This window comes from Lipotes vexillifer, unplaced genomic scaffold, assembly GCF_000442215.2.
Source record: "Lipotes vexillifer unplaced genomic scaffold, Lipotes_vexillifer_v1.1 scaffold444, whole genome shotgun sequence".
NCBI lineage: Eukaryota > Metazoa > Chordata > Mammalia > Artiodactyla > Lipotidae > Lipotes > Lipotes vexillifer.
The window spans coordinates 419,294-445,179 of NW_006793488.1; the positions used below are offsets into that span (position 1 = coordinate 419,294).

The 25,886-nt window shown below is 44.6% G+C and overlaps 1 protein-coding gene across 1 annotated transcript in view; it reads left to right on the forward strand.

Annotated features, from left to right (window-relative positions):
- Window positions 1-254: 254 nt before the first annotated feature.
- Window positions 255-25,886, forward strand: part of FARS2 (phenylalanyl-tRNA synthetase 2, mitochondrial) — a 312,608-nt gene continuing 286,976 nt past the window's right edge. Inside the window, exon 1 of the mRNA XM_007466381.1 lies at window positions 255-894. Coding sequence (XP_007466443.1) covers window positions 274-894 — 621 coding nt within the window. The 5' untranslated portion in view covers window positions 255-273. The remainder of the gene's footprint in view (window positions 895-25,886) is intronic.

Sequence of the window (25,886 nt, forward strand, 5' to 3'; positions counted from 1 at the left end):
AAATGTCAGGGGAGGACAGCTGGAGATTAGGGAATCTAAGCATGACGTCCGTGATTCTCTTGATGTAGAGCAGAGGGTATAAGCCTCTCTGGGCAGATTTCCTTAACTGGCTGTTCTCTCTGAGTGGCAGAGGGGGAGGCAGACATCAGTAGGGTGGTGGGGAGCTGGTGGGAGACAGGGCCCTCCCGCCCCCCCCCTTACTTTCTGCAGAGTGAAACATGACTGGTGCTTATGTTTGTGCTCTTTCCAGAACCCGTGAAAGGAGTTGCTGCGATGGTTTGCTGGGCTCTCAGGAGAGCTGCCCAGGTGCGTGTCCACCTGGCGAGGAAGGCCAGCGGGGTCTGCCGAGGCCCTGAGCATCAGGCCTCGGGCGCGAGGCCCGCTGCTCCGGAGCCCGCCGCCCGGGGAACCCTCGGGGCCCCGGGCGGCGCGGTGGAGCTGCTGGGCAAGTCCTACCCCCAGGACGGCTACAGCAACCTGCCCCGCAAGGTTCTGTCCAGGGTGGGCAGGAACCTGCACAACCGGCCGCATCACCCGCTGTGGCTGGTCAAGGAGAGGGTGAAGCAGCACTTCCGCGCGCAGTACGTGGGCCGCTCGGGGGCGCCCCTCTTCTCTGTCTACGACGACCTCTCCCCGGTGGTCACCACCTGGCAGAACTTCGACAGCCTGCTCGTCCCGGCCGACCACCCCAGCCGGAAGAAGGGCGACAGCTATTACCTGAACGCGACCCACATGCTGCGCGCGCACACGTCCGCGCACCAGTGGGACCTGCTGCGCGCGGGGCTGGATGCCTTCTTGGTGGTGGGCGACGTGTACCGGCGTGACCAGATCGACGCCCAGCACCACCCAGTGTTCCACCAGCTGGAGGCCGTGCGGCTTTTCTCCCGGCACCAGGTGAGTGCGGCCCCTCGCGGGCTTGGAGGACGGCCTGTGTGGTCTCGTGGAGGTCACTGCGGTTTATCTCAGCCAAGCCCCACGGGGTCCTTGACCGTGTTCTGCACCCGTGCGTTATCCATCCTGGGTGGCGTCTTCTGTGTAGGCGGAGCTCAGTGTTTTCTGGCTGATGTGTTGTGTCAGTAGCCGCAGAAATTGGCAGGCCTTTGTTTCCTCTTGTCTGTCCTTTTCCTTCCGGTCCCCACGTGCCTGTCTCTGGGTTTCTCCTTATGAGTGGGTAGTCAGTGGCTCACAGTTACCCCCAATCCCGGATGACTCGAGATGCAGCCCGGAGACCCGTGGTCTGGTTACCCCAGATCTCAGTTAGTGGAGGTTAATTACATGTTCCCGGTGTTTGGCACGAATGAATTTCTTAGGTAGCCCGGGGGCTGGTGGTGTCGTGGCTGAGACTGTAAGCTGTCTTCTTGTCCCACACTTTCCTTACCGTCCCCCGCTTTACACTTGTGGGTGCTTTTTACATTTTTTCTTTTTGAGACATTTTCATTATCGCTCTTCTTGAATTATGTGTTTGGATGCATAGAGCCTTTTTGATCAGGAAATCTGATATTCCGGCCATTCTCAAAAGCACCCAACTCCTTGCGTCTGTTAGCTGACATCCTAATATGTTGTGCGCAGCTTTTTTTTTTTTTTTTTTTTGGCAATTTATGAATATTCCTTAAAGCTTGCGTCTATTTCCTAAGAAAGTGCAATATCACTTGTCTTTCATTAACATATTTTGAAACCGTCTCCATTTTTATGTGAGAAACAAATGGAATTAATGAGGCATTTACTCCTTTAGTGCTTCTTCCAAACACGTTCACCGAAACAGGAGGAATAATTGTCACAAAACTCCTTCCCACGAAACACCAGGTTAGTGGGTTGTCGGATATGAGCAGGAACAGTATAGGATCCTCAGGCTGGTGAGTAACCACCGTGTGTTGTGTCAAATGAGTCGTGTTTTAGGAGAGAGGGCCGTTTGCTTCAGGATGTGCTGCCTTCCTGGGAATTCGTGATAATTCAGAAATAGGTATTAGCTTTACACAAAGGGCCACCCAGGCTTGATCCCAGAGCTGCTTGGATGAGTGCTTTTGCTACTAGGAAAAGCTGACTATTTTCTATGTTAGGAGTAATAACTATTAACAAGGATACAGATTTATTAGGAAACAAAAGGGAAATGGACAAAGACAGGTCGAAGTCTGGGAAATACGACCAAGTGATGGAATGTCACCTACAGCTAATGAGCCAGCGGAGGTGTGACACCAGTGACAGGGTGTCCAGGTCACAGCAGTGGCAGGTGCACAGCCCAGTTTATCTCATTACAAAAATGAGCAAGGGGCTTCCCTGGTGGTGCAGTGGTTGAGAGTCCGCCTGCTGATGCAGGGGGCACGGGTTCATGACCCGGTCTGGGAGGATCCTACATGCTGCGGAGCGTCTGGGCCCGTGAGCCATGGCCGCTGAGCCTGCGCGTCTGGAGCCTGTGCTCCGCAATGGGAGAGGCCACAACAGTGAGAGGCCCGCGTAATGCAAAAAAAAAAAATGAGCAAGGATGGTGCTCCCTGGTTGGTAAGCCTGCAAGCCGTGGGAATGGCAGAGGAGAGGAGGCTGCGAGACACACACTGGTGTGTTAGTGGTGGAAAAAATCCAGGCTCCCTTAGACAGTGGGAAACAGGGAGTGGGTAGGGAATTAACCTCATCTCATTTCACACTTGTGCGGGGTCTGGTCCAGTTTAGCGGGGAGCAGGCGTGGCTCGTTTTCAGATGATGTGACTGTATATTCTGCTTCTAGTTAGAAAGATTACACACACACACATGTACACGTATGTGTCTAAGAATATAGTTTGATAAAGTAATTCCACGTGCCGTGTTTCGTTTACTCCTCGTAATAAAAACCTGTGAGACAGATTATTTCCACTTCAACCACGAGGAATCTGAAGCCCCAGTAGGTTAGCGACTTGCCCAGTATTACCCAGCCAGCTGGTGGCAGAGTCAACCCTGAACGTCACCTGTTCTACTGTGGTCTTTTGCTTTTCATAGAGGAGCTGCTTGGGACCCAAGCGGGGCTTTAGTTCCAGGAACGGTGTCGGGGAGAGAGGGGTGGAGTTTTGTGGATTCCTGGCCTCAGCTATAGTGTTGGTACTAAGTCTGACCTAATCTTCAATCTCAAGAACATTCGTTTCCTTCTTTCAGTTTATTACCCTATAAATAGGATTTTTTTCAATAGTTTTAATCATGCTACATATATAATTTACAAAATTATATTGTCATCCTTTAAAGTTTTCCTGTTATTTCATAATCTCGATAATCATTGTTTTCATCACTACATGGTATATTTCAGCAAGGAGGAAAGTGCATAGAGAGGTATGGGGTAAAGGAACAAGGATAAACACAGAAATGGATGAACTATGACAATGTATATTTAACTATGAATTGTGAATAAAACCCTTTTGTGTTTCGAAAAAAGGTAAGATGTATCAGTATTCACAAATATAAATGTGTTAAATTTACCAATTTAAAGACATACATTATCAGATTGGACATTTTTCAATTAGAGAAACCTGAAATAGAATCACACCAGAGGTTGAGAGTAAAGGGCACGAAAAATTATATATCAAGCAAATACTTACTAAAGGAAAGCTGATAAAGCAATTATTAATATTAGATAGAATAGAATATATGGAAAAAATATTAACTATGAATAAAGAGGGATAATACATTGACCAGGATGCTTTATGACTTAGGAATTTTAATGTGCCCAGCATCATAGCCAGAATATAGAAACCAAAACTGAAGAAATAAAAGTTAAGTTTGACAAATTTATAATCATAGTAGAAGATTTTAAATGACCTCAATCAAAAACCAATGGATTAAGCAGACAAAATGAGTAAAGATATAGGGAATCTGAAAAATATTAACAGGCTTGATTTATGTTTATTTTTAAAATGCTGTAACTGTGTGTGTATGTGTGTGTGTGTGTGTATTTCTTTGTGTTTGTACAGACAGACAGACATATACATAAATCCTGTACCCAAGAGCTGGAGGTATATAGTCACATGGAATAACTTAAAAAAATAAGGGGCTTCCCTAGTGGTTCATTGGTTAATAATCCGCACGCCAATGCAGGAGACACGGGTTTGACCCCTGGTCCGGGAAGACCCCACATGCCGAGGAGCAACTAAGCCCATGCGCCCCAACTACTGAGCCCACGTGCCACAACTCCTGAAGCCCGCGTGCCTGGAGCCCACGCTCCACAACAAGAGAAGCCACTGCAATGAGAAGCCCGTGCACCGCAACAAAGAGTAGCCCCTGCTTGCCGCAACTAGAGAAAGCCCGCGCGCAGCAATGAAGACCCAACGCAGCCAAAAATAAATAAATAAATAAATTGATTAAAAAAAAAAAAGTTGCCCATGCACTAGTTGACAGTTGAAGTCGTAAACAAATGTCAAAGAATCAGTAACATTAATAGAGCCATGCCTGACTACAATGTAATTGATGTAGAAAGCAGTAAGAAAAGGATAATAAAAGTTTCCATATCCTCAGCCATCTAAAAATTCACAACTATGGATTCACGGGTTAAAGAGAAATATTAGGATGTATCAAAAGTTACTTATCACTCACCAACAATGAAAGTACTCACTTCAAACTGCTCAGGCCTGGGGGAAATAGTCACTTTACTATGTAGGAACTTGGTCGACCCACTTAAGTTGTACCATCACAGTTAACATGAATAAAGCAAAGTGGACGGGATGCAGCTAAAAAAAGTACGGGCTATACATTTCGTTTTAAATATATTATTAAAAAAATTAAAACCCTGCTAAAAGCAAAGAACATTGTTCTCAAAAGTGGGAAGTGGGTTGTATAGTTTTTAGTGGTCCCAAGTCTTACAAAACAGACACAGCACCTGGAATAGCAGAACCCCAAACCACAGACAACTCCCCAACACCCTGGCTGACAGGGTCTCGCTAAGCGCTTCACCGCTGGCTGGCAGATCTGCACTGTGTCAGAAACTGAGGCGGTGGGGGAAGCCGGGGTCCGGGAAGAGGAGAACTTCCTTAGGAGTCTCCCAGATTGACTAGAGGGGTTTGACATTAAGTCCTGGTGGTAACACTGTTCACCAGTGGCCACTACCATCACAGAAAGAGGGGCAGTCAGACTTACGTGTCTCCTGATGGAAGAATACAATGCCACCTGTGAAGTCCTGCCAAAAAACTTTGGACCTAAATCAGTTCAAATAGCTAGATCCAACAACCAAATTTATAGGAGATACAGAGGACAGAGAAACACATTAAACTATACCATGTAGATGTGATAAGCAAAATCCAGCCTGGCGAAATTCTACAGCAATGTTCCTCAAGATGAGATCTGCATAATGAAGTAAGTACAAGAAGCAGAAGTAAGTGATTAGAAATGTTTAGACCGTCATAGTCAAGCCTGTTGTCAGAGGACTTCTGTGGATTTGCGTGCAGACTGTTCCAGGTGTTCCCAGATCCTCTTGGCGAGCTGCATGTGCTCAGTCTGGGTGGTGGTTTTGTGCAGTAGCACCGTGTATCATTTCGAGACGGATTAGAAATCTAAAACTGTCTCTTTACCATAGACAGTTTGAGAAGCACTGCTCTACAGGATAAATTATTCAGTTTCTTCAGATAAAAGCAAGGAAAACAAAAGGGGAAAACAGTAGATGGTGCCTATAGCTTAAAAGGACAGATCTCAGTCACTCACACACAATGTGTAGATCCTATCAAGAGAAAACACCTTTCAAGTAAAAAGATTTGAGACCGTTGGAAATTTGAACACTAACTGAATATTTGAATTTAAGGAGTTCCTTATTTTTCTTTTCTAAGGTATAACAGTGGTAGTGTATTTTTATACAGTCATTCTCTTTCAGAGATACATATTGAAATACGTGTGAGCAAAATGATGTCTGGATTTTCTTCAGAATAATGGGGGGTAGGTGTCTGGGGATGAATGTAAGAGGATTGGTCATGAATTGTCAATTATGGAAGCCGGTTGTTGGATACATGATGAATCCAACATTATCCTTTTTCTATTTTTGCATGTGTTTGAGATTTTCTTAATAAAAGTTCGAAGAAAAAGACTGAAGGAAAACATTGGGATCAGTCAGTCTGTCAATAAAAAAAAAAAAAATTTGCTGAACATGAACTGGGATCCGGGGCTGTAAAAAGGTATCACACAGTCACGAGAAGGTCCCTGGTTTCACGGGGAAGACAACAGTTAAGATTAAAAAAATAACGGGAGGCGGGAGATACTAAACACTAGAGCATGAGCACAGTTTACATTCAGTAGAAAACTGAAACCTATTAAATCTAGAATTAATAGCCTCTCTTCCATCATTCTGAGATGATTTTACTGTGAGGTTTTATAAAATCTGAAAGACTTGTAGTCTTTCTCAAAAAACAGAAAAAGAGGGACCTATCAAACTCATTTCATGTTAGACTTGTTAATAACAAATTAGATAAAAAAGATAATATTAGAGGTTTCATCTTTATGAACACAGATTATTCTCATTTTTAATGAACAGGTACAGAATTATTAAATGAAATGTTTGCAAATTTAATTTGTTGGAGTATTGTGTCCTACCACATTATTACTACGCATGTATTACATTATACGATATTAACTGATACAAGGAGAAAAAGCATGTGATCACCTCAGTAGATGTGGGAACATCATTTGGTGGCACTTAATGTTTTAGGATGTTAAAAAAGCATTTGATGACATTAATATCTTATGATAAAAACTTTTAGCAAGCTAGGAACAGAAGGGAACTTCCTTGACATTATGAATGATATTTGTCAAGCACTCACAGCATACATCATAATTAGTGGTGAATCATTATAAACAGGCCCATCAGATTAGCAACAATTCAGGGTTACTTGCCATCACTGTGTGGGAGGTTCTAGTTTATGCAGTAAACCAGAAAGAGAAATGAAGATCTAAGCATTGGGAAACATGAGATAAAGCTGCCTCATGTATAGATGACATGATGGGCTACCTAGGAAATGGAATAGAATATCCAGATCAATTATTAGTGCTAATAAGAGAGTTCAGCAGTGCTGTTGGATACAAAGACAATATACAAAAATATATTTCTTATCTACAGGTAATAGCCAGTTAGAAAATAAAATAGAATAAAGATTTTATTCATAACATCAACTAAAACTTCGAAGAATCTAGGTATCATTGTTGCAGAAGATGTTCAAGATACTTGTAGATAAAATTATCAGATATTATTAAAAGACGTAAAGGAAGAAGAGACAAAGGAAAGGAAGGAGAGACAGAGGAATGATATACCATGTTCCTAGATTCATGAAGATGACAGCTTTCCCAAAATCAATCTATAAATTCATCGTAAATCTAATAAAAATGTCTACTGCATGTTTTGGAGAAGTTGAAGGACTGATTTTCAAATTTTTAGGAAGAGCAAGTTTACAAATAGCCAGAAAAAAATTTAAGAGCACCAGTGTAATGGGACATGCCTTACCAAGCATCAAGACTCATAATGCTCCAGTTATTAAGATGGTTTTGCATTGGCACAAGTTTAGTCAAATAGAGAACTTTGAAACAGCTCTCCTCATATTTGGGAGTTCGTTTTCATTATAAAATGGAAGTGATGTTAATAAGTGGGGAGATGATGGATTCCACATGCATTGCTCTGAGACAGTTGTCTGTAGAGGAAAGAACACTTGGTTTCTACCTCACACCAAATGCAAAATTCAACTCCGGATGGTTTCACAATCCATTTGTGAAAAGGAAGTCTTCAAAACTTGAGAAGAAAATACAAGAGATTATTGTTATCACCTTGGCGGTAGAACACAGTCTCTTAAATCGAGAATTCCTAAACAAGGAATTCTTAGTGGAAGAAAATCCTTAGTGGAAGAAAAATTTTAAAGTTGACTGCGTTAAGGTAAAACTGAACACCTAATAAAAGAATTCTTAAACGAAGTTAAAAGGCAAGCATCAGGCTGGGTGGAGAAATCTGCTATGCATATAACTAACAAAGGATTAGTGTTGATCAAATATAAAGGTCTCAGTATGATAAAAAGAATCCAGTAGGAAAAAATCTGAAATACCAAGAGTTGGCCGATATGTGGAGCCGTGAGAATGCTCTGAGGGAGTATAAAACCCACACCTGGAACCCCACTCTCAAGTGTATAGTTCAGATGCGTCTTGAGTGCTTCTATCAGCAGATAGATGAGAATGTTCATAGCACTATCAATATGGTATGGTATTCATATATCTGTGAAAATGAATAAATCACAACCAAATACATTAACATGAATGAATATAGAAAGTAGCATTAGGCAAAGAAAGTTTTAAAAGCTTACATTGTATGATTGCATTTATGTAAAGTTTAAGACATGGACAGAGCTAACCAATATATTATTTTGGGGTTTGTGCATATGTGGACAAGTTATGGAAAGCAAGGGAATAATTTAAACATTAAGTTTGGTTGTTACCTCTACAAGGAGTGGCAGGGGATTGTGATCAGGTATGGACATGCAAGGGGCTGCAAGGTTTTTGGTACTATTCTCTTTTCTGAAAATGGATATGGGTGGTGAGCAAACATGTATGTGCTTTTATTACTATTTAAAATGACACACACTTTTTATAAATCAATCGTGTAATTTTTTTTAAGAAAGAAAAATGGGCAAAGAACATTAACAGCCTGTTGATGGAAGAAGCAAGAGATCAGCCAATAAACAGGGATCGGTTTTATCGGTAAATAAGAAAATGCAAATTAAAGCAACCAGATATTCTTACAAACCGATTAGATTAGCAAAATTTAATAATCTTGACAATACCAAGTATCTAGAGGAACCATAAATCTTACACCCTTCGACGGGGAGTGTATGTAGTTGCCACCACTTTGTGGAGTTATTTGGTAGTTTCCTTTTTTTTTTTTTCTTTCTCAAATTGTGCGCTCTGGGATCTGGCATTTGTCTTTTAAGTGTTACAAATAAAGGACAATGGGCTCTAATTGTACATTGAGTACTTAACAGCAGTTAACATAAATAAACTAGAGGTACCATGTCAACTTGGATGAGGTTTTAATAAAACGTTGAGAGAAGCAAATAAATTATGAGTGATACTAAACTAGGATATCTTTCTAATAGGTATTTCAAAATATGCCCAACAGTACATGCCCTCACTGTGCGCTTAGTCTGTGCTCCCTCCCTCTCTCTGTCTGCGTGCACTAGCTCCAGCTCCTCCTCAACACACGCACATGCATGCACACCACAGCCACACAGTTTTTTTGTTACATAAATATGTAGGTACCACACAGTTTTTTTGTTACATAAATATGTAGGTAGGTGTGAAAAAAGTACGTGGGAACGATAAACACCGAAAGCAAGACAGTGATTTCCTGTGAGGTGAGGGCAGGGCGAGTGGTGGTGGCACAGGCGTCATCAGTGTTTGCAAAGGAATCAAGATGTTATGGATTTTTTGGAGTGTAGAAGGATCTCTGAGACTGAAAAGTTTGAGAACCACGGTTCTATAGCTTCGAAACTAAATTTTTTGAAAACATTTATTGAGACATTTATTTTTGCAAAAGATAGCAGATTTCATGTGTTTGCTGGACCCACTGGAGGGAGCCCATATGAGTCCTGTACCTATTTAATCTGATTTAAATATATTAATTAAAAAGTACACACCTGGACCAGTGCTCGAAGAAGCTCCACTTGCCTTTGGTCTCCGGAGATGCCTGTCCTGTCTCACTGGTGGTGCCCTGTTAAGGGGGCCTGTGAATGCACGGGGTGGGCAGGGGGTGGGCAGGGGGCAGGCATTCTGCAGTTTACTCTGCACTCTTGGCTGCAGAGGCTTTGTTTCCTCCGTGTCTCTATCCCTGTTTGATGATTTCCTCTGGGTCAGTGTTATCCAGGGTCTTTCTATTACATACACTTGTGCAAGTGATAGTTTATTCATGCTGAGCCTTTCTTCCTGCCTAGTCCCGTCTTCATTATTGTAAAAAAAAATTCTAAATGCTACCTTTCTTCCTCCCTTCCTTCCTTTCCCCCTTCTCCCCTCCCCCCTTTCTTTCTTTCTTTCTTTTTTTTTTGGTATATTTATTTATTTATTTTTGTCTGCCTTGAATTTTTTGAAATTTTTACTGGTCTATGAAATACAAAACTTTAGGTCTTAATAACTGAAGATGCGATATTATGGAGAAGTTGTAAATATTTTATAATTAATATATAATTCATGAATATTCACACGGAAACAAAGGAGCATATTTTCATAGAAGAGATAAATGAAGCTGTATAGAGAAGTCAGCTTTTTTTCCTTATTAGTTTTTTTTCTTTTTGGGCTGCATTGGGTCTTCATTGCTGCGCACGGGCTCTCTCTAGCTGCGGTGAGCGGGGGCTACTCTTTGTTGCGGTGCATGGGCTTCTCATCGCGGTGGCTTCTCTTGTTGCGGAGCATGGGCTCTAGGCACGTGGGCTTCAGTAGTTGTGGCACACGGGCTCAGTAGTTGTGGCTCGCGGGCTCTAGAACGCAGGCTCAGTAGTTGTGGCACACGGGCTTAGTTGCTCCGTGGCATGTGGGATCTTCCTGGACCAGGGCTTGAACCCGTGTCCCCTGCGTTGGCAGGCGGATTCTTAACCACCGTGACACCAGAAAAGTCCTGAGGACTAAGCTTTTGCTATAATTTTGACCACAACGATTGCTATATACTACCTCATCACGATGTCTGTGTGAAGTTCATATCCCATCCCACGCCCCTTTTTATGAGTGATCACTGTTGCTCCCCGTTTACCCCTGTAGGAGTGCGGGTAAGGGACTTCTCCATAGACTTGTCTGCAATGGCTCAATCCTGGTGGAGTAGACATCCTTCATTACAAACAACCCCTTTAGCCTCTATCGTGGTCCATCCGTGTTAGAAAACCACTCTCGTTTATCATTAGAAAATTTTATTTTTCTCCCTTTGATACTCTCTCCCACTTTACAGATGGTTTATTAGAACCCTACTGTTCCTGGGCTGCTTTTCCCGGGCTCCCCCAGTGTCAGTCTTGTGGTGATCCAAGCACAGTCTCTTTCTTCTTGCTCTCTACCCCGAATCACTCTTCTGTCCTTCAGTGAATGACAGGTTTTATTCTCCACCATGTGGTGATTGGGTTTCCTTAATAGCCTCATGTGGGCTTTATTGAAGGCGTTTTTATTTGGCCTTGATAGATTACAGTCACCATGTTTCCCTAATCTCTTCCTGAAAATCTTTTAGGAAGGACTCCCCCTGTTAGAGACACACTTACACTGAAATGGCTTTTCTTTTTTAAAATTCTTTTTCTCTACCCAAATGTTTACTCTGGTTTATCTCTTGACAGTGAAGCAAAAGGCGGCTGGTCACAGCCAGGACCCACGATACGTTGGACTTGGGTAACATCCGGTTACTGGTGGGGGGCAGAGGGGGGTTTAAAGCGAGCCTGGTCTCTGTTTTCTGTGGCGCAGCGCCTGTGCAGATAATTAGTTCTTGCTTATGACAAGGTCGGAACGAATGGCCTCTCAGCCTGAGGCCCCGACACTGACCCGTGGCTTACTGTCCATGACCTCGGGGAGCTGTCAGCACTTACTGCCTGGAGCTGCTTGTTTGCGTATATCTGGTTTCTGCAACTGGCCAGTCAGTGCCTAAAAGGTCGCTCTTTCTTCCCTGTGCCTCATCCTTTCTCTAACCCAGGGTCCTGCACTGAGTAGCAGTTGGTGAACGTGGTATTCGAATGCCTCCCTCGTCCTGCCGACGTCCACTCTGCGAAACATGGCAGCTCACAGTGTCAAGTGTGTGGCGGTTCACCCCTCAGCTTTTCACTCTCAGAGCTGTTTCTCCTGCCCCAGGCTTCCCAAGGAGCAGGTGTATCAGTCAGGGCTGGATTGCAAGGTAGTGAGTGCCTGTGACTCGATCAGGGCAAGCTTAATATACAGGATTATTAAGTGTAACACAGAGAATCGGGGGATGCGGGGTTGGCGGGTAAGAAGAGAACTCTAGAGGGCGTGGGACTAGCAGCTACAGGAGCAGCTGACGCCCCCAGCCTGAGGCTGAGCCCCAAGGGAAGAGCCTCCCCCCACCTGACCCCTGCACCCCCGTCTGTGGCTCCCGAGGGGCACCAAGCTGGTGGTGGTTTCATGCTGATGGAATCGCTGGACATCCACCCTCTGGAATTTGCTGGAAATCTGCCTCTGAGGTGCCAGGGGAAGCTGTTTCGGGGGAGGTGTCTTGCAGGAAGCACTGTGCTGTGAGACCGCCCAAGAGGGGCGGTCCTGGGGGGCGGCTGCCGCTGCCCCGCACCGCAGGGCACAGGCGCCAGGATCCAGCCAGAGGCCACTCGCAGGGTCTCTCCAGCACCTCTGCTGGGCCAGCTCAGCACTGGGCCAGCTCAGCACTGCGCCAGCTGGCAGAAGACGAATATTTAAAGGGCCCAACTCAGTTTTCGCGAGCAGTCGATGCAGGGTTGATTTGTGGCGCAGAGGCAACAGTCAGCTGGCTCCCTTTCCTGAATATCTGGAAGGCTTCAGGGAGACAGGCTGTTATTCCCCCAATCAGTGAGTGGCTAGGGATGGTCACATTTAAGGAGGCAAAGGCATTTGTCCTTGATGGTAACTCAAGGTTTCTGAATATAATTTAGGTGGTGGGAAGCCCTCTAGTTATTTGTTCTTAGTACGTGGAACGTATAAAGGATGGGGGATGGTTTGAGGGATAAAAGCTCATGCTTCTGAACCAACACAGCATCTAGAGAAAAACAGATGAGTATCTTCTATCTCAGTCCTCCAGGATCTCAAGAAAACTATTCCCATGTCTATTCTCCATTCGCTGCTGGAGGCCAAGAGGGCCTCGCTGGGTTTTACTGAGTCCACATCATTACAATAGCAATGTTTTTTGTACGAGCTCAAGTGTTGTGTGAAAGCAGCAGAAATATTTTCACAGCGATGTTATGCTCTTTCAAGGTAGACATCACACCTTGCTAGAAACCACGTTTCTTGGCCTGGTGCCCATTCCTGAAGCTGTTGTGTGGATGGTGGTGGAATTTCACGTCTTCAGCTTGGTCTGTGCCGGTGGGCGGTGACGGGCTAGAGTGTTCTTCGTCGGTCTCCGATGGGCCAGCAGCCCGTGACGCTCACATCCTGTCGGACTGCGTGTCCAGATCCCTGAGTCTACCCTTGGACGTACAAGGTGACACCTGCTCTTTAGCTGATAGCATGCCCTTTATCAGGTACTTTAAATAGCCTCTTTCTGAGGCTTTGCCTAATGTCATGCTCCTGACTCAGCCTGGGGTAGGTCTCTGTGAAGTTGTAAACTCGTTAACATGAATGAATTTGAAAGATAAAGTAGGGTTTTCTTAAACTGGATACATCATCTAAACACCATGCTGTTTTTCAGCTTTATAGAGACTTTGTACAGTGCTGTATGTGAATCGATAGCATTTAATCAGAGCAATGATTTCCAACATTTTTCTTTTACTGTTTGAGAATCTGCTGAGAGGTTTGGACACCCTCCGCAGATACACACACACTTTGTATATACATAGCTTAAGAGGTGCTATAGGCACCCGGATTAGATGATGAAATTAGACGAGAGTGTTAAGGAGCCGCTTCAGTCTCCACGTTGCTGATTTCCAGCCTAGGTCTGTAGTAAATTGGAAAAGCCTATTTTTTATTCTCTCAGCCGCTCTCTCTTCCCACTTCTGCTGCTTCTCTGTAATACTTCTCTTGGGTCACGTTACCGTGCTGGGATTGTGTTTGGTGGTGCATTACACGAGCAGCAGACGTTAGGGTTAAGTTAGCACTAGGAAGGCAGAGAATGCCTCCTAACTTGGGAATGACCGGATGTTAGCTGTCGGGGTGATTTGAGGGTCAGACTGAAGTCAGGAGTTAAGTGTCACAGGCTGCCTGGAGCTGGAGGCTGGGTTGAGTGTATTTGGGGAAAAGCCAGAGGAAAGGTTTCTGTGTAAGTCTGAGAGCCTCTCTCCTGGGGCAGGGAACATTCCAGATCCAAAAAATGGCAATAGTTGTTCTATGTTTAGAAAGCTTGTAAGGCAGGCAGCTACCTGGCGATTGGACTCAGGTAGAGAGTTGAGAGTGTGGATCTTGTGGGGAACAGATCTTACCACACACCCAAGAGGAGGTGACCCGTGTTAGGGTTTAGTAATTTGTTATATGTGTTATTTCAGGTTCATGACCAAGGCTTAAAACAGGAAGGATTTATACCAGACAAATGGAAAAAATAACTTTCTCACAAAAGGATCTTGAGTGAGACTGTTTTTCAAAGGGAATTTGGGCTACCATCTCCAGGGTGATATATCTCTCAATATTTTTAGGACATGGACTCTTAGATGAGGGGAAAGACCCCTCAGTTGAGTTGCCCCAACTCTTTCACCTTTTCAGTGCAAAAAGAACTCTGTGGTATCAATCCTGTGTCATTCTGTGGGGAATTTGGCATTGGGTCCATGTAGAATACAGTCCATCAGCTTTGGCAGTAGTGGTGTAAATGATTCTTGTTTGAACTACAGTGTCTTAAATATAATTTTTTAAAATACAGATTTATTTTTTTTATTTATTTTGGGCTGCATTGGGTCTTTGTTGCTGCTCACGGGCTTTCTCTAGTTGCGGCGAGCAGGGGCTACTCTTCATTGCGGTGTGCGGGCTTCTCGTTGCGGTGGCTTCTCTTGTTGCGGAGCATGGACCCTATGTGCATGGGCTTTAGTAGTTGTGGCACATGGACTCAGTAGTTGTGGCTCACGGGCTCTAGAGCACATGGGCTTCAATAGTTGTGGCATGCAGGCTCAGTAGTTGTGGCTTGCGGGCTGTAGAGTACAGGCTCAGTAGTTGTAGTGCCTGGGCTTAGTTGCTCCATGGCATGTGGGATCTTCCCGGACCAGGGCTCGAACCTGTGTTCTCTGCGTTGGCAGGCAGATTCTTAACCACTGTGCCACCAGGGAAGTCCCTTAAATATAATTTTAACATCTAGTTGTTAGGTGTTGATTCCATCACGTATGGTGTAGTGTTTATTACACAACCCACAATAAATTCATCTATAATAATACAACTAATAATAATTTTTGGTTGAAAGGTTCTACCAGCATTCAAAATCTACAACCAACCCACGACACCATTGAAGATCTAGCGATAATTTTCTTCTTGTGAATTGTGGTGATTCCAACTTTTCAGATGTGTTCCAGGGGTTTTTGGTGTTGTCCATTTGTATTAATCAGGATTCTCCAGAGGAACAGAACCAACAGGGTGTGAGGGTGTGTGTGTGTGTGTGTGTGTGTGTGTGTGTGTGTGTGTGTGTGTGTGTAGAGAGAGAGAGATGAGATGAGATGATTTATCCTAAGAGTTTGATTATAAGGAAGTGACTCACTTGCTCATGGAGGCTGAGAAGTCCAGATCAAGGAGAGCCAACGGTAGAGTCTCAGTCTGAATCCAAGTGTGAAGGCAGGAGAAGACTGGTGTCCCAGCCCAAAGACAGTCACAGGCGGAGGGAAAGAATCCTTTCGTAGCCTTTCTTCTATTCAGGTCTTCAGCAGATGGGATGAAGCCCACTCACATCGGGAGGGCCTTCTGCTGTACCCAGTCAACTGATTCAAATGTTAATCTCGTCTAGAAACGCGCTCATAGAAACATACAGAAATAATGTTTAACCAAATACCTGAGGACCCCGTGGCCCAGATAAGTGGACACAGAATTACCCATCACAGTCCTGGGCAGCCAGACTCTGTAGTGGACACCCAGAGTCCCTAGGCAATTCTGATAACTCCTCAGCTTTGTTCTAGAGATGCCACATTTTAGACACTCCTCGTAAACCACTTGGTCAGTTACTGGTAAATAGCCTTCATTTATACATGACAGCGTACAAGTATGGAATTGTGCACTTCTCGCCAAGCGGGACTGAGTAAAGGACGTGAACTTTTGGGTGGCTGGCTCTGGGAGGCCAGCTGTGGGCCTTGGCATCATTTACGGAAAATGTTTCTGGGAGCAGTGCCTGTCACTCTGGAAATGACACCAGCTCCGGGGAGTCCAGTCCTGGCTCTGCACCTCACTGTCCACAACCTGAGATGAGTCTTCAGCCACTTGGAGCCTCAGTTTCCTCAGTTGACACAAGGACCACTCCTGAGTGTGGCTGGAGAGCCTGGCTGGTGGCTGATGAGCTGGAGACGCTCAGCAAGTGTCAGCACCACTCCCCACCCCCCCGCCCCCACCATAGTTATCTTAAAAATAGTTGCCTGGTTAAGTGTACGTCTACCTGTGTATCATCAGCATGAATCAGTGACCTCGTGGGTCCTACGTTTTAGGTCTGATCTATTTTTTTTTTTAAGCCACTGCTGTCTTTTCCGTGGACTGGTTAGTAGTGTGTCTCCTGTCATCTTCCTTGAGAGGAGGTGATAGAATTTAGACAGAGCCTCACTTGGTCCTGTTATGCTTCACCCACTGATATCACGAACGAGCTGTTTAGCCATCTGAAGAGGAAAATGCAGTCTCTTTCTCTGTGTCATCTGTCATCATGGCCTAGGCGGAGGGTGATGAGAGACCACGATTTTAAAGTTGGCAGCAGAATGGGTGAACTTTCCTCCTCTGTTAAATGGTGGTTGTCGTGAGAACCAGTTTGCACAGGACGCGGTGTTGTCACCACTGTTGGTTTTTGCCTCAACACATCCGGACCTCTAAGCTCTTTTGTGGTTCGCATGCGGCTTCGGGTAAGTTCCCCGCTTTGAGGCTTTGAGGTTTCTGCTGTGTCCTCTGTATAGGCCAGAGCTCGGCAGAGTGCGAATCTATGTCCTTCTTCCACTGGCGCCCCTAGGAGAACTCGTAAGAGAAGAAAAGGGCTGAAAAATACACTCCTCATCATGGGTCGGAGTTAATAAAAGCCAGCCAAACAGCTGGATGTCCAGAACACCCAGGAGGCAGAGGTCACTCGCTGATGGTGCTGACGACATTTCTGCGGGGAGCAGCCTCCCGCGTGCCAGGGAAACGGCCCCGTGGAGGCGGGTAACTTGCTGTCCCCAGGCTCTTCCTGACACTGGCTTCTCGGGAACATGCGTCCTTGAGGAACTGAACGGCCTCTGTGACATATTCAACCTGAGTTTTCGCTCATGGAGGCTTGAGTGAGGGGAGATTTGGAAAGACCGTGCCGTTCGGTGAGGGCCTGTTTGAGTTTGCACCTGAAGGTCTGGGGCGGGGCTCCTGAGAAAGCTTGGATGGAAATCACTTGGAACTTGAGCTTCAGTCTCTGTAGCACCCTTGGCAGCCAGTGCTCATTCAGCTGCCTGGCAGAAGGAGCTTTTCAACCTCCAAGGTGTTTGTGTAGCATCTTTCGTCACGGAAGTCGACTTCCGCATCTTCCCATTACCGCCCCGGCACCAGTCTGGCGTCCAGGAGAGGAGGGGGCAGCGGGGGAGATGCGCTCTGCTGTCCGTGGAGCACGGCCTCGGCAGGCCCCTCCTCGCTGCTCCGCTCTGCACCTTGATTAACCGGCGTGTGGTGTATCACCAGAAATCCAGGCAAGGGCAAAACTGAGTCAGTAGCAGTTAGCTAAAACAGGAACGGACTTCCCACAGAGCCCCCAGGATGGAGCTGGACTCAATGCAGCCCTCTCAAACACAGGTCTTCCCAAATAATGAGCCGTAGATTTCATTTAGGGCCTAGTTGTTTAAAGAAATTAAAACCTGAAATTAGCAGCTGAAATCCACTTGGAGGAGTCTGCTATCCCTTTAATATGTCTGTCTGTTCATCTCACTGAGACATCCCGATCCTTCCTCCAAAGTGATTTGAATACTTAATATTTGCCGAAATGCTTTAGTTGGATTTGAATAACGTAATTGAATTTTTCCTGCTGCATTCAGGGTACGTGAAGGCTTGGGAGCTCCTGTGGTACGATATGTGGATGTGCTTATTTTTAGAAGTGATTCTTACTTATTTGTCTGTCTACGAGCCAAGAATTAATAAGCAGTGGGCCTGCCAGACAGATGAGGCTGTATTCATCAGAGTTCCAGGCTTTATCTGTCACTCTCCAGGTGAATGGCTTGTCTCTGGGGCTCAGAGATGATCTGCTCAGTGACAGGTTTGGGTTGAGCTGAACTGGATATAGATTGGATGCCATGTTTTCTTAGGAGCCTCATCCTAAACAGGATTGTTGTAAAGTAAGATCCTGACTAAGTGCCATTGCTTTGTGGACGGCCTAGGGAGAGAGACAGATGAACTAGAAGGTCTACACCACGCAGTCGGCACTGGATAAGAGATATAGCCAGGGCACAGAGGAAGGAAATCTTTATCCCTGAGGTAATCGTGGAAGGCTTACCAAAGAATCTTCAAGAGGAATTTGAAGTTATCCCGGCAGGGAAGGGGACGCCGTGTTCCAGGTAACGGGAGTAGCAGACTTGAAGGCACGGAGACGCAGTGTGATGAATCCCTGCAGCGTGTCTAGTGGCGTGGCTGGGGCTCGGAGGAGCGATGGGTGAGGAAGCTGGAGAGACGGGTATGAAGTGTTCTTGAAGGGCCTTCGACGTAACTTTTTGGAGTTTGAGCATTAGTTTAAAAAGAATGAGGAGTCTTAAGTAATTTTTAAGCATAGAAGGGATGTACGCAGTTTGGCATTTTAGAGAAATCTGCATAGCAGCCCGTGGAATGGAGCAGGGTAGGGCAAGACTGGATTTGAGGAGACTAGATTATTTATAATCATTGAAGAACCAATGCAGGGCAAGCCCAAGAAATGGCACAGGTGACAGATAGGAAAGGGTGAACTTGAGGGGTGATGTGGGATTTACTGGATTTGGTGGCTGCGTGTGGGGAAGTGAGGGAAAGGGAAAAGCCAGTGAAAATTTCTCTTGGGCTGCCTTCTTGGTACCACTCCCAGAGTTAAGGGTCGCGGGGGGAGAAGTGTTTTGGAGTGGGGGTCAGGAGAGTTAGTGGACTGTGGGACATGTTTAGGTGGAGGCTTTGCACACGGACATGTCTGGTGGGCAGGTGCGGGCGTGCGCGTCTGGGATGGAGATGCAGGTTTACGCTCCGTCGCGTGTGGGTGCTTTAGCCCCGTTCATCTAGGGCAGTCGGCAGACTAAGGCGTAAACAAGCGGAAAAGGAGGCCCGCGGAATAGAAATGTTTAGTGACGCAGAGGAAGGAAAGGGAGGCTGTTAACAGAACCGAGGAAGAGTGACCAGTTTAACTGTGAGGGGAAGGGTCGTCGTAGCAAGAGATGGGATGAGAGGTGTTTCTGTTGTGGACTGTTGTGTAAAGAGAAGAACTGATCGTGTTTACTAAGGAGAAGGAGCCAGAAGAGAGGTTAGAGGTGCAGGAGACATGGGAGGATTTCTCAGTGAGAAGTGTGTGGACAGGGTGTCATTGCAGGGGCGTCAGTAGCGCCTAGAGCTGGACGGGAGAGTGTGCACGTTTTGTTTTTGTTTTTTAACTGGAGGCGGGCGTGAAGGACTGCAGCATGGCTGCATGGCAGGTGCATTTAGGGGCGGGGATGGGAGGCTGGGAGTGGGGGTCTTATCTGATGGCCTCTCTCTTCTCAGGAAGGAAGAAGGCAGAGCCTCTCCTCTAGCGGCGCAGTGTGCGTGTAGGACATCTGCGGGAGGGACATGCGTGGCTGAGTGCTCTCTGAAGTTCACTGGAGAGAACAGCACTCCAGGGGTTGCTTCTGGACTCAGCACGTGCCTTTAGAGGCGGTTCTGAATGAACCACGTCATCAAGAAGAAATGCACGAAGCCTCTGCTCTGTTCAGGGCACCATGACAGCGGTCCTTACCCTGGAGGTCCTGCCTGCTACCCAGAGCCGCCCTGCTGCTCCTGAGCAGGTTAGAAATCGTGCTGGCTTGTCTTCCTCTGCAGTGGCGGTGTGAAAGGCTGCTCTTTGGGCTTTCGTGTCGTTTAGCATGCTGGCCTCGGTCGGAGGAGTGTACATCCCCTACATTCAATTTTGTAATAAAGTTTTGATTTTAGCAGAGCTCTCGGATTACAGAAAAATTGCAGCGTAGGTACAGAGTTCCTGTGTACCCCACACCCAGTCCCCCCTGTTGGTGAAGTCTTGCATGAGTCTGGTATATTTGTCACAGTGGGTGAATCAATTTTTGAAGAATTTCCGAACCTTCTTGCTATGGCCTTTTCAGTTACCTTTGACAGTGGGAGGAACTCTTGTTTACTCATGATTCAGAAACTTGAGTCGAACCAATAATTTGAATGGCCTCCCTCCCTGTGTTTTTGGGATTGTTTTGTCCTGAACCCTGTTTCTTATCTCCTGCAGAAATCATACAATGGATGCAGAAAAGAAAAATGCTGCAGAGGAAAATAAATATCAACTGGAATTTTATCAAGTCAATACGACCCTGATGTCAGTTATATTATTTAAAAAGTGTTATTACCTAGTAAATGCAGTTTGTTAGACAGAAATCTTTTTAAAAAAATGGTTGCATGAACGATAAATAATGAAAAGACTCTTTTTTTTTGGTGAAAAGATGGTGTATCATCGCCAGTGATAACACAGTCCCCTATCCTCTGTGCCTCTAGATGGCACTGATTTTATACTGGTCTGTAATTTACAATCTATACAGTTTGAAATAAAAAAGTCTCTTCTGGTTAAAGTTATGTGTGTGTTCACTAGTGCCGTCTCTGGTCTCACGTCCCACTCAGCCAAACCCAGAACTAGGAACCCCTTCTAGTTCCTGCTAAAGTACAGTTGTAACGGTCATTCAGGAGCAACTTGGAGTTTGCTGGTAATTTTGTAAGTAAGAAGGAGGAGTGCATTTGCATCATGTAATCTGCAGTGAAATCCTCCTGAAAACCTTTTAAATGAGCCCCTCCCTTCTCTCCAAGTCCCTTTTTTTGTTGTCAGCCGGGAGTTGCTGGTCTGAGCCATTCCTCCAGGTAGAACTTAATTCTCCGGCGCTCACATTCCAGCACCTGGAAGTCTCAAAATCCTTCAAAAAGAAATCCTGTTTGTCATGCAGACGGCTCTTGGATTTTGTGGCACCTTTAGGTTTTCACTTCCCAGCCTGGTTATTATCCCGCCGAAAGAACCCCTTATGCTCTCCTCAACTGCCAAAGGATTCTCTTTCCTTGTTACTCGGAGATTATTGTTTTTTATTTTTTTCCCGTCTAATTAAGCTGGTAATCTTTTGAGTCACATCCTTCTAAATAGAGTCATACAGCCAAATCAAACAGTTTTTAAACAGCAGCTTGCAGAAATGCTTCATTCCAAGACAAAGCACATCAGCAGGCCAGAATGTCCTTTGGGGGCTGTTGTTGAGATTTTCATGGTCCTGCTTCTCCATCTCTTCCTCCTCCCCCGGTCCTCCTATTTCTCCCCTCCTCCTCTTTATTAAAATGCCTGAATTCACTGCTGTCACCTCATTCAGCCTGTGTACTTCAGACTCTTGTTTGGCTGAATCACCTGTGACACTTTCCCATGAACATTATCTTGGGTGATCCCTTCACTACTCGTGTTTCCTGCACTTGCATTTGACACTGTGCAGGTAAGGATGCTGTTGTGGTCTGTCTCCTAGGTCTTTAGACGTTTGCTGTCTTACCTCGGGCCAAGATTGACTTAATGAACGTAGAATTAACTAGACTGGTGGTAAAGCAGGGGCTGATTGGCTGACCAGCTGGTTAGAATTTCAGATGCTGTTGCAGTGAACTGATTGTATTTGTTCTAATGTTCTAATGCAGAAGTGCTTTGTCACTGGAAAACATTGCACCTCTTTCACCTTCCCAGATGTTGTCTTGATGCTGCTACCAGCTTCCTGTTCCCTACTTCCTGAGTTTGTTGAGGTTATTCAGGAAATGAGCCTGGTTCTTTCTCTGTGGCATTGGGCCAGCCCCCAACCTGCTGCCTGAGCCCAAGCATCTCAGGCAGAAGAGGTGGGACTATTTCATCAGCATTAAGGTCAAGTTAAGATGCAATGAACGTGTGCTCTTATGCATCCGCAGCCACATAAGGACTCCTTGAATTCAGGTTTTATTTTGATTATTCTATGCTCTGTCATCCTTCAGAGTTTTATAAAATGAACAACAGCACCACAGACCCATGTCTTTTCCTTCTAGAGGGTTTCTTCGGAAACACTTCTGGGTTTGAGCAGCATTTCTTTCTCTTTCTCATCTGCATTAGGATTATTTCTTTGTCTGTAGCTCTCAAAGCGGTTATTTCCCTCATTTCTCTTGCTGTTTTCCTTTGGTTCTCTTCCTTCCTTGGATAAAGGAGGACAGGGCTGAGAAAACCTGCATCAAGCACTGGTGTCCTGATAGGGACCCAAGGGTCACCAGCCTCCCTACACCCGATAGTGCCCTTGAGGTCCACGTGGCCTCCACCACGCAGACCCTTCCTGTTACTGGTGCAACACTGTCGTAGCTAACGTTTGGTTCTCGTGCAAATCCCCCTCAAATTGCTGTTCGCACTGACGCACTGGCACATATGAAGGCATTCGAAAGGCAGACCTTAATTTTCATTCTTTGAGGGATTTCTTGGCCCTTGTGCAGTGATAATGGCTTAATTGGGATAAACCGTCACTGTTTTATGGAGGGTGCTGCAGCAGCATCAGTGTGTGGAGCCAGGCTTCCAGGCTTCTCTCTGCTCATGTTTTCTGTCCAGTTCTTAATCCCATCCATCTGACCATAGATCCTTTTTACACCAAAGCTGAAGAGATGATCATGTATATGCTGTCGTGGAAATAACCATGGAGCCTGGAAGATGGGGTCACAAATCAGAGTTTGGTTTGAATTCAGGCTTCATCACTTGCTGTGCAGCAATGGTCAGTTACTTAACTTCTGTAAGCCTCAAGTTCCCTACATGAGAAATGGGGGAAGAATAAGGATGATGAGGATGAAGTGAAGCCCTAGAGTAAGTAAGGGAAGCTCTCAGTAAGGCAGCAATAGCAACTGTTAGCCAATAGTAGTCCAGGCGGCAGCTGCAGCGAAGTCAGTTACAGGGTTGTTGCATCTGCACAGAAACTCGGAGAGAGGCGGCGAGGGAGGGGGAGGGGTTGTTTAGCATTAATATGCAAGGTGGACGATATGGATTAAACGAGTGATCAATGGATAATCTAAATGGCTGAATAGAAAAATGGCTGCTTTGGGAACCACAGACCAGCCCTAAATAACTGCTTGAAGTTGTGCTGTCACCCAAGCCCCATTTATACTTGCCCGCTCATAGGATTTTGCATGGATGTATGTTACTCTTATGACCATTTGCCTTTTTATTTGCTTTTAAATGTGTGGTTAAAATCTGGGCCATTTTGAAAAATCCTTTTGGCTTTCTGAATTTTAAATTGAATTGGCTTTTGCAATCTATTTTTATTCTTAAGCCTGATTAGAATTAATTTCCTGCACCTGTTCTTTTCTCATTTGCGAACTACCTGCCCTGGCTTCTGCAAGCTGTTCCAGTAGGGGTGGAATTTGTCTTCTGGGTCGTTGAGGTTTCTGCAAGGACACTTAAGAAAATGTCAGAGAAATAGAAGAAATCCTAGTGGAGAAACAAATGACACAGCCTAATGTGTGCAGTTAATGGAAATCTAATTTAATTTTATCACCAGCGGATGTCTCTCAAACAGAAAGCTAAGTGAGAGGCAGCCACTTTAAGGGCCCTGGAACCAAGGCTGAGATGAGTGATTTATTCCCAGCGTGGGGACTAATTGGCTAAGTGATCTTAGCCTCTCTGGGTCTTCACCTCTCTGCAGTTCATTTCCTTATTTGGGGTTGGCTGGGCTGCTCTCTTTAAGTCCCTTCTAGCTCCAATGTTACATTTCCTCTAGAAATAAGAGCTCACTTGTGTACATGGTTTTATTCTCCTGTGCTGTTTTGTGCTGACGGTGTTATGAATTACTGCTTTTCCTTCTTTCAGAGTTTTCCAAACTTTAGTCTTTAGTATACGTTATGGGTATTTTTTGGTTATACCTATGTATTGTAAATACTGTAGATATTCGTTTTTAAAAAGTAGTCTTCAAGTGACTGACTTCTTTTACTTAGCATTGTCCTAAGCTGTACTACCTGGGGGAAGATACTTTGAGATGATATCATTTTTCTCATCATATGTTGCCCCAGTATCTTTATCATCCATTGCTAATTATTGTCTGAAATGATTACTACTCTGGTGTTTGCCAAATGATTGTTTTCTTTATCCAACATTCCTTTAAAAATTATTTTTTAGAATTTTACTTTAACGAAGATCTTTAATTGAATAAATGTATATGGGAGAAGGTAATCATTTATATTAGCATGGTTTCATGTGGGTATTTCTTTATTTTGTGGGTTAGGGTCCATTCCTAAAATTGTTTGTTTTGTTGCTCAAATTGACCCAGATTTGGCCATTGGGAGCCTCTTCAAGTAGTCTTCAGTGTCCTTTGACATGTTCTCATCATTTTTTGGCCCCAAATGATGTCCCAGGTTCATCTTATATTTTCTCTGGCCCAGCCCTGAAAGTCATTCATTTCTCTAAGGAGCCCTGCTTTTTTTTTTTTTTTTAAATAAAAAATGGTATTTAGAAGCCCAGACCTGAGTACAGCTATTGCTATTGGGATGTCACCACTTCTAGGTCCCCCTCAAAGGTCCCCCACTTCTGTCGAAGGACAGAAGTGGGCAATATATGCACACCTACTTCTGTTTCTATATCTGTATATGTATTTAGAAACATGAATTCATACGGGTGCCTCCAATTCCAAGTCACTACCACGTGGCTTATTCTAGCCCCTCCCCAGTTTCTTTGACAGTGACTGTGAGAAACCTGGTTCCCTTTACCCACAATATATTTCCTTACTTGATCGGTTCTTGAATGAACATAAGGTAGTTTCAGAAAAGGGAACACATACCTCTGCAGAACAAAGTTTACTATCCAGTGTACAGTACTTGCTGGGATTATTTTGTCTTTAACCTCAGGGTATCCAGTTAAAATGCTGTTTTTCAAATTTGCTTTCTGAATTCTTTTCTTCTCCACTCTCTTCCGTGCGGCTCTGTCATTGTTTAGAGTAGAATTGGCTGTTGTTGCTGATCGCATTCCATTTTGAGTTTTCACCACATCTGGGTGGATTTTAATTATTTTTTAAAGTTTTTGAGTACATAAAATTTCAATGCGATTCCGCAAGTCAGAACCATACAAACAGTCTACTTAGAAGAGTGTCACTCCTCTCTTCGCCCCCTTCCTACCACCACCTCCTCTTTTTACTCCATCCTATTCCCCAGCTCTTTTCATTCTGCAGTCTGCTACCACCCACTTTCTGGTAGGCAGTGATGCTCTTTCATTTCTGATTCATCGTTTCTATGACGTTTGTTTATTTTTGTTTTATACGAATGAGCAGCTTCATGTATATTTTATTATTTTCCCTTCTTTCTTACATGAAAAGCACCACATAATAAGTTTTGAAAAAGTAGCATATAATGTATGGTCTTCGCACTTTGCTTGTTTCACGTAGCTTAGAATCATTACATATCACTTCGCAGACGTCATGCTCATCTTTTATTAGGTCTCTGAAGTACTCCATTGTGTGGGTAGACCATAGTTTATTTAACATCTCTCTTTCGTCTGGACATTTCTTTGTTTCCAGTACTTTGCAATTATAAACAATGCTCCAGTGAAAACCTCGTTATGTATATATTAATCCTGGAGGTGTATTCAGGGTGAATAGCCAGAAGTAGAAGGACTAGGTCAGCAGGTGAATTGCAAATGTAGTTTTGTTGGATATTGCCAGATTTACCTCCAAAAGGGTTCTACCCATTTTCACTTCCGTCAACAGTGTATGAGAGTACATCTTTTCCCAAGCCTCACCAAAAGAATGTTGTTGTGCTTTTTAATTTCTACCAGTACAACAGTTTAAAAATAATGTCAGTGTTGTTTTAATTTGCATTTCTCTGTTTGAATACATTTTCATAGGTTTAAGGGTCATTTTCATATATATATATATATATATAATTTTTTTTTTTTGGTGAATTGTCTGTTCATGTATTTCTCCCATTTTTCTATTGAATTTTTG